We start from the raw sequence: 12,269 nt of genomic DNA, 5'->3' as shown, positions 1-12,269 counted from the left end.
TTGTAACATGTACTGCAAGTAACCATCTTGAATAAAATAGAATAGGAGTGTAAAAAGTTCATTTATTGTGGGTTGTATGTTTAGTATTCAATAATGATTCATATTCCCCACTCAGCCCAAGTATCAATATGGAGGAAAGGCCAGAGATACTTGGGTTTCATACTGCAGCTTCAGCTTGTTGTCATTGAGGGTGCTGCCACATCCACAGGCACCTAACATGGGCCCATCCAATGACATTACAGTGCCTGTAAATACCATGGCCTTGCACTTGTCCAGAAGTTCTCACTATTCTCTGAAGCCGTTGATATGTGCCACTGATAACAGGAGATCATTGACCTTGACCATACTCACATTTTTCAATATGTATTTAACCTTGAACTGAACTGTTTGAGCATGCTTAACATGACTTTCACCATGCTCTGAGCTTTGCTTTTTGCTAGCAATCCACTTCATTGGCCACAAGAACCACCTGTCTGTTCAACAAGTCCCTGTGACACTGCCAGTGGAAGTGATAAACTGTGTTTACCTATGCAGAGTAGGATAGAAAAGTATGTTCACACCAGTGTGACAAGTTTAACTTATTTATCTAGAAAATCACACCAAGGTTAAAAGATAAGTGTGTCCGACTTCTTACGTATTTTTCACTTGATGAAGTAGTCACTGTTATCTACTAAGCTGATTGTTTCATTTTATAGAAGCCCTTCTTATTGTTGAACAGTTGTATTTGAGTTCAGATTTTATTAAATTTTATCATAATTATATCAGATGTCCTGAACAGAATGAGTTAAGTGTGTGTTGTTACAGGTGTGAAGAAAGTCATTACAGAAGTTTTAAACATTCACCTAGTAGAACTTGAGCCTACATTTGCATCATTTGAGAGATAAACCAACTGTTTGCAATTACAGGAGTTTCATTAATGAAGTGCATTACAGTGAACCACAATTTTCAGGTTTGTAATTGGCCAATATGTGCCATCACATGGGGATGTCATTAGTCATGTGAATATTACAAGTGTTCGTGTTGAAGATGGAGGGACATATAGATGCTTAGCAGTGAATCGAGTGGGAGAAGTGGAACACAATGCTCAACTTAATGTCTACGGTTAGTATCTGCACTATTTCTGCTTGGAAATTTTAGCATCATTATTGCTGTGTACCAAGGAAGGAGCAAATATGTTTTGCTTTAACTGGTGGTTCTTCAGTGGCATAGTGTTTCACAAGTTCTGTTATGTCTCATAGTATCCTTTTATGAAGTTATTTTCTCTTATCCATAGCAGCATATCTGATAAGAGGATAAATATGATTTTACAATTTTGTTGTTATGTAACACCATTATAAAAAATGAGAGTAAATACGGTAGCCATTATTGAGCACTGAAACACTGAATAATGACATGTTTCACATTGATTGATTAAAAGTCGTCTGTGTGGAATTGCTATTAGCAGTAAAACAAAGCATCCTTGATAGTATTGCTAAACTGTTCATCATGTTGGTAGACTACTCCAGCTTTTGCTTACAACAATTAATTTGAGAAAGTGAGATGTCTTTAAAGTTAAAACTGTTTCATTTGCAAAAGAATTAGGATTGGGGGATTTTTACTGGATTTAATGTTACAGTTCTGAACTGAGTAACAACCACTGAAGGGGCATTCTGCAGGAAAAAAATTAATGATTGTTTTGTGTCATGTTACAGAATTCAGTATCATCTTCTGTAACAATTTTCTTTTAGTAATTCAGAAACTCCTTATTTATGCCATTGTTGTACTTTATTTTTCTCTTGCAAACCTAGTGCCAGAACCTTTGAACAAATAATTTTACCGCCAGCCAAACAAATAGACCTATTTCGAAAGATACATATCAGAGTTATCCTGCAATCCTGAAAAGATGGGTGTAGTCCTAACAAAAGCTCATGTGACTTAGTGGGACAGTGATGTGTTACAAATCCAATGTCTGGTATTTAACCTGAATTGTCACTAGTTGCTCATTGCTTTTTTTCACATCTGCAAATGATTTGTTAATGAGAAAAGTGCCAGGTTGCAGTTGATTCACAGTGTACATTAAACTGTATTCTATAAGTGGCTGGGTAATTCAGTCCAAAAATCATAGGAAGTCAAAGCATTGTGATTTTAAAATCAATCTGGATTGTGGACATTTCTACCATGATGTAGGTTCTGTAACAATTCTTTCGAAATACAAGAAACTATTAACAATTACTTTAAACCAATAATAGCAGCTGATGGAACCTACATCTAACATCAACATTGCGAAGTTTTTTTCATACTAGTCATTACATAATCGTTGAATAAATATTCAGTTTCTATTATAATAGTATTGAAAAATGGGAAAATGTACATATACAAAGACCAAATAACGATTACTCAAAAATGAAGGAGAACTATTATTTAAAAAAGCAGATATTTCCAACTTTTTGCTACTTTCATGGTTTTGTAAGTTACATATGAAAGAAGTGTGAAGTTTATTTTCTTGGCATACAGTTTCAGTAAGAAGCTCAACTGCAAGTGGAATGCACTTATTGTAACTACCTACATGAAAATATTTGTGCTGAACTGTATTCAAAACAGACTGGGAAAATATGTATATGTGACAGCTGAAATATCCAGATAGAAATGCCTGAAATACATGGTTCTCCACCTTTTATTAAAGACCAAACTGGATTACAGAATGTATTGATGCTCAGACTGTCCAACGGATTGTGAATACAGTGTCATATTCTATATAACAACATTTCATGCCTGCCTTCCTACTGTATGACTACATTCTAAAAACACTCATTTGTATATATACTGAGCAGAGTAATTCTGTATAAAGAAATTAATCATTAGCCTTGTGTCATAGTATTAAATATTGCAGCATATAACATTTTTGTAATGGCATATTGAAAATCCTGAGGAATCTTACTTCCATTTCTGACACACTTGTGTTTCATTGTCTTTCTGAATAAAATAAGACATCACAATTGAAATAAAGAAAGCATACACTCATGAGCAATGGAATCAGTGATAGATTCAGTGGCCGTCCGGAGTGGCCGTGCGGCTCTACGCGCTGCAGTCTGGAGCCGAACGGCCTCTACGGTCGCAGGTTCGAATCCTGCCTCGGGCATGGATGTGTGTGATGTCCTTAGGTTAATTAGGTTTAATTAGTTCTAAGTTATAGGCGACTGATGACCTCAGAAGTTAAGTCGCATAGTGCTCAGAGCCATTTGAACCATTTGCACCATAGATTCAGTGTTGGAGAGAGAACGTTCCTGCCGCCACAGCAAATGAGATAGCCAAGAAGTTGTCATACCTTATATTGGCCATTGGTGTGACTATTGATCACAGGGTGGGCAAGATGCACAGTATAAGCACATTTTGTTGTGACCAGATCATGCCCAATGCATGTGATACTCCTCCTCCAATGTTATGCAGGAACTGGTATTTTCACGTGAATGTCCATTTCCCTCAATCTGTGTCAGAATGGTTGTGTGTATGGATGCATGTGTGGGCCCCAAAGCACCTGACAGTAATCATGTTAAACATGTCAAGATGCAGTTGAACTAGGTATTTGTGCAACTGAGTCAGTTCTGGATATTATCCATTAGCTGCAGATTGTAGTTAAGGTAGCTATGGACAAGAACAGCTCCTCAGTGCTCTCAGCATTTTGTGGAGTCATTTCATGATGTGTTGCTGCCATGAAACTAGAGTGTAAATTGCTACTGGTATGTTTGTCTAATTTTATAGAAAGAGTCTACAGTAAGATTCAGTACGGCTGTTGCTGATAATAAAAGCAATTTTGAATGTAAAATTATATCTGAAATGGAGACATTCACAGTGTCCTCAATGAAGCTGATTTCATTTGGCAATAAAAATAAAGTTTTCACAATTATGATGACAGTCACCTTCTAAATGTATATTCACAGCCATAAATTATCATCTGATTCTCTGCAGACAAATGAGAGTAAGTATAATCAGATAAATAATTATTAATTATACTAATAGAAAGGAAAGTAAATTCTGTAGTACTCCAGGCAGAGGTACTGATGCTTTTCATCCCTTTTAATAATTTAGGGTATGATCTTTAGTAATGGTAATTGTATACTGCTGAACATTCACAAACTCATTTTTAGTTTTTGTTTTGTAACAAAAAATGTATACACTAAAATTTGAAGAGGCAAACTCTCTCTCTCTCTCTCTCTCTCTCTCTCTCTCTCTCTCTCTATCTATCTCTCTCTCTCTCTCTAAAGATTCAGTTCAGTTCTCTACTGTTTTACTGTGTAATTCAGATATAATCAATAATTTGGAACAAAAGGTTTTTGCCGACAGTGTCATTTGTAACAGATTTCATTTGCCACATAAATTGCTCCTAAGAGCTGATGGTTACATTAAAGTACCATGTGGATACCTAGAGGAGTATTTAAATAAATATACATTTACATTACCAAGCTTCACGTTATCAATGTTAATATTTTTGTATCTGGTGCTAATGGAACAGGTCCACCATACATACGCGAAATGGGTGAAATATCTGCTATAGCAGGAGAGACTTTACGAGTAGATTGCCCTGCAGCTGGTTATCCACTAGAAAACATTACATGGCATAGAGGTAAACATTTACATACATTTATTTTAAATAATAAATAAAATATTTTTTAATGTGAAACTTAAAACATCAGTAAATGCACAAAGTTGCTGTTTTAGCATCATCAGTGTCCTATAATTTTTGTCCCAGCACACTGTCCTCCATTGGACCACACAGGTTGTCAGATCCAAGCTGTGCAGTAGGCAGATAACCATAGGACATCTGAATTTGCTAATTAGCTGATTTGTTGCAAAAGAGAAGTTTGACATGCATTAACATGACACTTGCTCCTGATGACTTCTTTAAACTTGCTGGTATATATTTGTTCCATAAATTTAAAGAAACTGTGTCCATGACTTCCTGTGAATGCCATTCCATGGAATGAGTATATGTCTAGAGATCTTAAAAATATGTTCCCATATTATATTGCCACCAGACAAAAAAAAGTGTTCTTTGCTTTGACCAGAACAAACTCCCACCATTTTCTCTCTCAAATCAGATTTCAATTGTCAAGGTACCCACTTTTCACACACTTTCCAATAGTGCTTGATTCTCATCATTTTCTGTGTGGTGTAACTCCCGTTTGGTTGTACAGCAGTGTCACAGATTGTGATATATGTGCCTTTTTATGTGAAACAACATATTAAAACATTGTCAGTTTGTGTTGGTGGCCACAGTTTATGGTTTTCATTGCACTGTTTATCCCGTCTGCTAATATTTTATATCTACCTGTGCACATAACTCAGATCCGGTGTCATCGCTTCACATGCTGTTGCTTTCCGTGTTAGTCAGACAGCTTGCACCCTCCTTAACAAACATCTCAGTGGCAGAATTTTGCTTCTGGTTGGAGTCCATTATTCATCTGCAGTGAAAAACGAATTCTGGAATGTCTGTAAAGAGAACAAGCCACTATAAACATGTGGTTGAATTATAATGGCATACAATATTTAATATAGAAGTTATGACCTCTTTTGCATTACTTTTGATACTGCCTTCATAATCTTGATGAGAAATATGTTTTTTCTAACTTTTTTGACATTTTACCTTACTTAACTCATGACTGCAGATGTAGTAATCAGAGATAATTGTAATAATTTGAAAAACTTCAAAAAACACAACAGTTAATCATTTTTCCTTTATACTAGTGTCAATAATCAACACCTACCTTATAAATGAAGTTCAGAATGATTTGGAAGTGTGTAGAACTATCATTTAGCTATCACTATAGTTCTTAATGAGAAGGAGGTAGGCTCAGTTGTCAGAAAAGTATCCCTGATTATTCTGATTGACAGCAATAACTGATTTTAATTATCTACATTGGGACTACTACAGGGCATATCTGTTCTTTAATAGAGGCATACAAAATGCACATAAGTCCATCTCAAGATAAGTAAGTGTTTTTCATATTTGTACTGTTCATTTTCCCTGCTATTACTACCATTGTAATCTGTCTTGGTACTCAGTTATATTTTGGATGCTCTCATAACAATATGAACACCTGAAATTCAACAGATTCCCTCATTCATTCATTATGATGTGGTAAAAAGTATTCTCCACTTCTGAAAATAATGATGAGGTAAAAATGTATCAATAAAAACCCAGTTAGGTCCAAATAATTAGAATATAAGCTCATAGCATAAACTAGTTTATCTTGCATTACAAAAATCATAGTTCTGAATTGTTAGAACTAAGTATTTGTTAAAATAATAAGCTACTTCAACATTGAATATTTTAGGAGACAGACAGCTACCTTACAACAGACGGCAGTTAGTCTTCCCGAATGGATCACTTATAATAGAGAAAGTACAACCAGCAGAAGACGATGGACCTTATAAATGTGTTGCAACAAATAAACAAGGATATGCTTCAAGTGGAATAGCCAAGATAAATGTAATGGGTATGTTATTTTTCCAGATTTAACCAAACTGATAAGTCTAGAACTATATACAAATAACTTACTGTTTTATACCAAAAATGTTTTTTCAAAATAGTTGAGTGAAGTGCAGCTGGAGACTGTTATGATGTAATGCTGATATTGTAAATTCTCAGGTTTCAAGCCATACAAATTTGCTTGGGCTCAGTAACATTTCAAAATGACATTCTTGGAGATGGTATTTCCTGAATCTTGCGGAAATATCATTTTACTCTTTCAATTAAGAGAGCACAACATTTTCAAGAAAGAAACCAGAGGCAACAGTAAGCTGACAGCTGATATTTAAATTCCAGTGCACTGATAATGAGTTGTCGCAGAAATCACTCAAACATAACAACTAAAGAAAATGTTTTAAGGAGTAGATAAGGTAGCAAATAAAACGAAAGATGATATAAAATACCAGACAGTGATGGAAAGAGAGTTAATGCAAATTGTAATTACATAAGGGTATGAATAATGACTCTGGAAGAGAATGAGCAAGAGAACAGTGTTGAAACTAGCATAAATTAAAACTAGATGAATTCCAAGATTTTGATATAGGCCCTATACTGGCAATACTGGCAAGCCCTGGGGGCAGGGGGGGGGGGGGGGGGGACTAAATGGGAGAGCAGAGAGGTAGAGAAGGAGAAAGGACTATGCAGGTATGCTGGTGCAATTTCAGTAATGATATTAATTTTATGTCCATTGAACTCTCTTTAAATGACTTCCATATTATTCACCATAATACACTCCTGGAAATGGAAAAAAGAACACATTGACACCAGTGTGTCAGACCCACCATACTTGCTCCGGACACTGCGAGAGGGCTGTACAAGCAATGATCACACGCACGGCACAGCGGACACACCAGGAACCGTGGTGTTGGCCGTCGAATAGCGCTAGCTGCGCAGCATTTGTGCACCGCCGCCGTCAGTGTCAGCCAGTTTGCCGTGGCATACGGAGCTCCATTGCAGTCTTTAACACTGGTAGCGTGCCGCGACAGCGTGGACGTGAACCGTATGTGCAGTTGACGGACTTTGGGCGACGGCGTATAGTGGGCATGCGGGAGGCCGGGTGGACGTACCGCCGAATTGCTCAACACGTGGGGCGTGAGGTCTCCACAGTACATCGATGTTGTCGCCAGTGGTCGGCGGAAGGTGCACGTGCCCGTCGACCTGGGACCGGACCGCAGCGACGCACGGATGCACGCCAAGACCGTAGGATCCTACGCAGTGCCGTAGGGGACCGCACCGCCACTTCCCAGCAAATTAGGGACACTGTTGCTCCTGGGGTATCGGCGAGGACCATTCGCAACCGTCTCCATGAAGCTGGGCTACGGTCCCGCACACCGTTAGGCCGTCTTCCGCTCACACCCCAACATCGTGCAGCCCGCCTCCAGTGGTGTCGCAACAGGCGTGAATGGAGGGACGAATGGAGACGTGTCATCTTCAGCGATGAGAGTCGCTTCTGCCTTGGTGCCAATGATGGTCGTATGCGTGTTTGGCGCCGTGCAGGTGAGCACCACAATCAGGACTGCATACGACCGAGGCACACAGGGCCAACACCCGGCATCATGGTGTGGGGAGCGATCTCCTACACTGGCCGTACACCACTGGTGATCGTCGAGGGGACACTGAATAGTGCACGGTACATCCAAACCGTCATCGAACCCATCGTTCTACCATTCGTAGACCGGCAAGGGAACTTGCTGTTCCAACAGGACAATGCACGTCCGCATGTATCCCGTGCCACCGAACGTGCTCTAGAAGGTGTAAGTCAACTACCCTGGCCAGCAAGATCTCCGGATCTGTCCCCCATTGAGCATGTTTGGGACTGGATGAAGCGTCGTCTCACGCGGTCTGCACGTCCAGCACGAACGCTGGTCCAACTGAGGCGCCAGGTGGAAATGGCATGGCAAGCCGTTCCACAGGACTACATCCAGCATCTCTACGATCGTCTCCATGGGAGAATAGCAGCCTGCATTGCTGCGAAAGGTGGATATACACTGTACTAGTGCCGACATTGTGCATGCTCTGTTGCCTGTGTCTATGTGCCTGTGGTTCTGTCAGTGTGATCATGTGATGTATCTGACCCCAGGAATGTGTCAATAAAGTTTCCCCTTCCTGGGACAATGAATTCACGGTGTTCTTATTTCAATTTCCAGGAGTGTATGTATGTGCACCCTTCTTTTTGTGCATCATGTTACATCCTTTGCTGTGAATTGGATCAGGATGTTTGTATAATTTCAAACATCATATTATGCCTGTTTACTTATTGATATTCTCGCATTCGGGAGGACGACGGTTCAATCCCGTCTCCGGCCATCCTGATTTAGGTTTTCCTTGATTTCCCTAAATCGTTTCAGGCAAATACCGGGATGGTTCCTTTGAAAGGGCACGGCCGATTTCCTTCCCAATCCTTCCCTAACCCGAGCTTGCGCTCCGTCTCTAATGACCTCGTTGTCGACGGGATGTTAAACACTCACCACCACCACCATCACTTATTGATATTGAGAATTCATTGACATAAATCAAGAAAATAGGTCGTCCAAGGACCACATCCTGAGTGAGTACCTTACAAAATATTCCCTTGTCACAGATTTACAGATGTGTTTGCTCCTGTTGTTCACCTAATAGTTTGCTGTTATTTGAATAAAAATATAAGTAATGATACAAAACATATGTCCTTGGTGTCATAGAAAATGACATAATTTTGTATTGTTTCATGGTTTCTATTATCATAATTTTTTATTTGATTTTTATTGATGCCAGAAATTCTATTGTTTCTTGTTAAGCATGGATATGGCACAACACACAGTTACAATTTCTATAAATATTATGACTGACTCGTAATATGAAAAAGAATAGTTGCATTGGTAGAATGAAAATACATCAGCTAAAAACTTGTGGTATTTAAGATAATGTTGAACTTTATTCTTTCAGACTCATAATACAAAAAATGTTGGTCAAATCTGTTGAGTCAACTAAATTACCAATGAACCTATGGCACATAAGAAAATATTTTAACAATGTTATTTTTGCAGTGGCACTGAAAATGTGCACCAGCTATTTCTAAGAATTTATTCCACACGCACTGTTTTATTTTGAAGTATGTATATAGTTTTATTTGAGGAACATTTTTTTGTGGAAGAAGCCAGTAAAAATCTTTTGTGAATTCTCCTATTTTACAGTAATTTTTCTTCATTTTCAACATTTTCCGTGTATGTCACTGTTTCTGTTGATTGGATCCAAACACCTGCATTTTTGTGGTGAGTTTCCAGAATTACTACATCATCTTTTTCCTGATCTCTACATGAGAAGATTTGGGAATTCTAATAGTGTAATAAAATTAGTGGTCATGCAGAAAGTGCTGCAGTAATGGGCACAACTGCAAAGTATTTTTAGTTGTGTTTGCATTCAACAGTGAGAATCCATTGGAATCGGGAACAGCTTAATGAAACAGTGAAGAGCAAATTCACAGAACTAAAACCCTACATAACTTATCCATCCCTGATGACCTCATTATCAACAAGACCTTAAATTTTAATCTTCCTTTCCTGTTTTCTAAATGTCTTTGTATCACACTTGTTGAGAGTAATAGATATACACTTGTTCTATTTCTATGCATGGTCTACATGCCATATAATACTAGTGTTGAAATACTTTTGAAGAGTTTGAGTACTTCCTTAAAGCAAGTAAGGATGTGTGTCTTTGCTTTATGGATTGCAAAGAAGCTTCTAGTCATAAAACAATGCAGCACCTCAAATATTTTTATACTGATTAAAAGACATCTAAATTATTGAAAACTTATATTGGAACCCATCAGATGAATTTGCAGTTGTGAATAATGACTTCCATCAGCTGTAGAATTGAATGACAACAATGAAAATTTGTGCCAGACCGGGACTTGAACCTTGTGTATTGGAACCAGTCTGTGTACATAAAATCAGATGATGCTGTGTCTGTCTTAATAGAAACTTATCAATATTTGAGAAAGGGATAATTACTATTTCCACTTTTATTCAGCCTTTATTTAGAAGTGATTTTTGAAGGAAATTGGAAGGATGACATTAAAAGTAAACACAATCAACAAAATAGAAGACTTTGAGATGTGAGTATATTGAAGACTACTTAAGATACAATGGCTGGTGAGAATGACAAATAAAGGAGTCCACAAATCTGTCAGCAAAGACCAGGATCCATCAAGAATAGTTATGAAGAGAAAGACAACGCATTAAGAACATATCATATTGAATGAAAATCTATCGCAGGTGATTACTGAAGGCAGAAAAGGAATTGGAAGAAATAAGATGTCATTCCTGTGAAACATCTAGCACTGAATGGGACAGGAAACCAAGAAGCTCTAAAAATTGAAAGGTAGACATCCATTAGTGTGTAGGGACTCCGCCCTATAGCAACATTAACCCCTCTGGAGTGACAGATAGTGTAGCAGCATCGCTGACTAGTTAGTCTGATCTCTAACCTTAGTGTGTATGGACGTGTGTGTAAATTGTTAGAATAAATCACATGTATTACATTGTGTATGCATGTCTCCACCTCACTGTCAGTACCCAGTGTCTACATTGGTGAACCCTAGATTACTTCTCTGATGAGTTTTCGTAACTGCACAATTTCTGTGCATCTTCCATGTTTCTGATTGTGCCCAACAATGCTGCCTAATTGTGACTGGTTACAGTGCAACAGTGCAGCGCATGCAGGAAACTACTCACAAAACACTGAAAATGTACTGGATAATTTCTTCTTAATCCATTCATTCCAGACGGAACACAATGCCAGTCATACTACTTCCCACAAAAAGGACAGTTTGAGCCGCTGACTAGAAGCCTTAATGGACTTCCACCGAACATGGGGCCAACCATCCCTTCCATATCAGTCGCTCCACTGACTACAGCATGCCACTTCACAAGGCCCACCTACAATCCAGCAGACCATGCTTTCCAATGAAGGACAAAATACTTTGGTTCACATCCCTGAAGCTATTTCTACACCTATAAGAGGGACGACACTCCAGTACAGGCTTGGACTATGGGACTTTAATACCGTATACCACAATTTTGCTACAAGAATCCTACTGTACACCTACTCATCTCCATAGAATAAAGCTACCAGATTTTGACCCCCTCCACATCGAGGCATGGTTCACTACAGTGGAGTTAATAATGCATTATAACGATGACCTTGACGATCAGGTGAAGTTTGTGATGCAGATTGCACACCTAAGTGGACCCTCCAGCTCACGACAAGTGTGCAACAGTGAGGTGTGCCATATTAGAACATTTATCTCTTTCGTGAGAACAGCAGCTGACACAGATTATCTGTTATGAAGAACTAGGCACATGGACACTTTTGGAATTGTGGCATAACCTCTATGCAATTGCGAACCCTACTGTACCATCTGATGCTGTATTATAGGCTCTGTGACTACTTTAGCTCCCAACACTCATCCAGTCATCACTCCAGGTCTGTGAGGATTGCCCTACAACTGAACACATCACAGGATCAGGAGACACAACTACAGTATAAACAAGCCATCTTTCTTCAAAGACAGCTGGCCGGAGTGGCCGAGCGGTTATAGGCACTAAAGTCTGGAACCGCACGACCGCTACGGTCGCAGGTTCAAATCCTGCCTCGGGCATGGATGTGTGTGATGTCCTTAGGTTAGTTAGGTTTAAGTAGTTCTAAGTTCTAGGGGACTGATGACCTCAGAATTCAAATCCCCTAGTGCTCAGAGCCATTTTTGATTTCTTCAAAGACACCACAC

General features: G+C 38.8%; 1 protein-coding gene across 1 annotated transcript in view; it reads left to right on the top strand.

Moving 5' to 3' along the window:
• LOC126249332 (Down syndrome cell adhesion molecule-like protein Dscam2) overlaps positions 1–12,269 on the top strand; it is a 562,422-nt gene that overhangs the window by 229,343 nt on the left and 320,810 nt on the right. The window contains exons 6-8 of the mRNA XM_049950988.1: positions 950–1,101; positions 4,490–4,600; positions 6,312–6,473. Coding sequence (XP_049806945.1) covers positions 950–1,101; positions 4,490–4,600; positions 6,312–6,473 — 425 coding nt within the window. The remainder of the gene's footprint in view (positions 1–949; positions 1,102–4,489; positions 4,601–6,311; positions 6,474–12,269) is intronic.

This window comes from Schistocerca nitens, chromosome 3, assembly GCF_023898315.1.
Source record: "Schistocerca nitens isolate TAMUIC-IGC-003100 chromosome 3, iqSchNite1.1, whole genome shotgun sequence".
Lineage (NCBI taxonomy): Eukaryota > Metazoa > Arthropoda > Insecta > Orthoptera > Acrididae > Schistocerca > Schistocerca nitens.
The sequence above is the reverse complement of the archived record's forward strand: the minus strand, read 5'-3'. Positions and strand labels throughout refer to the sequence as shown.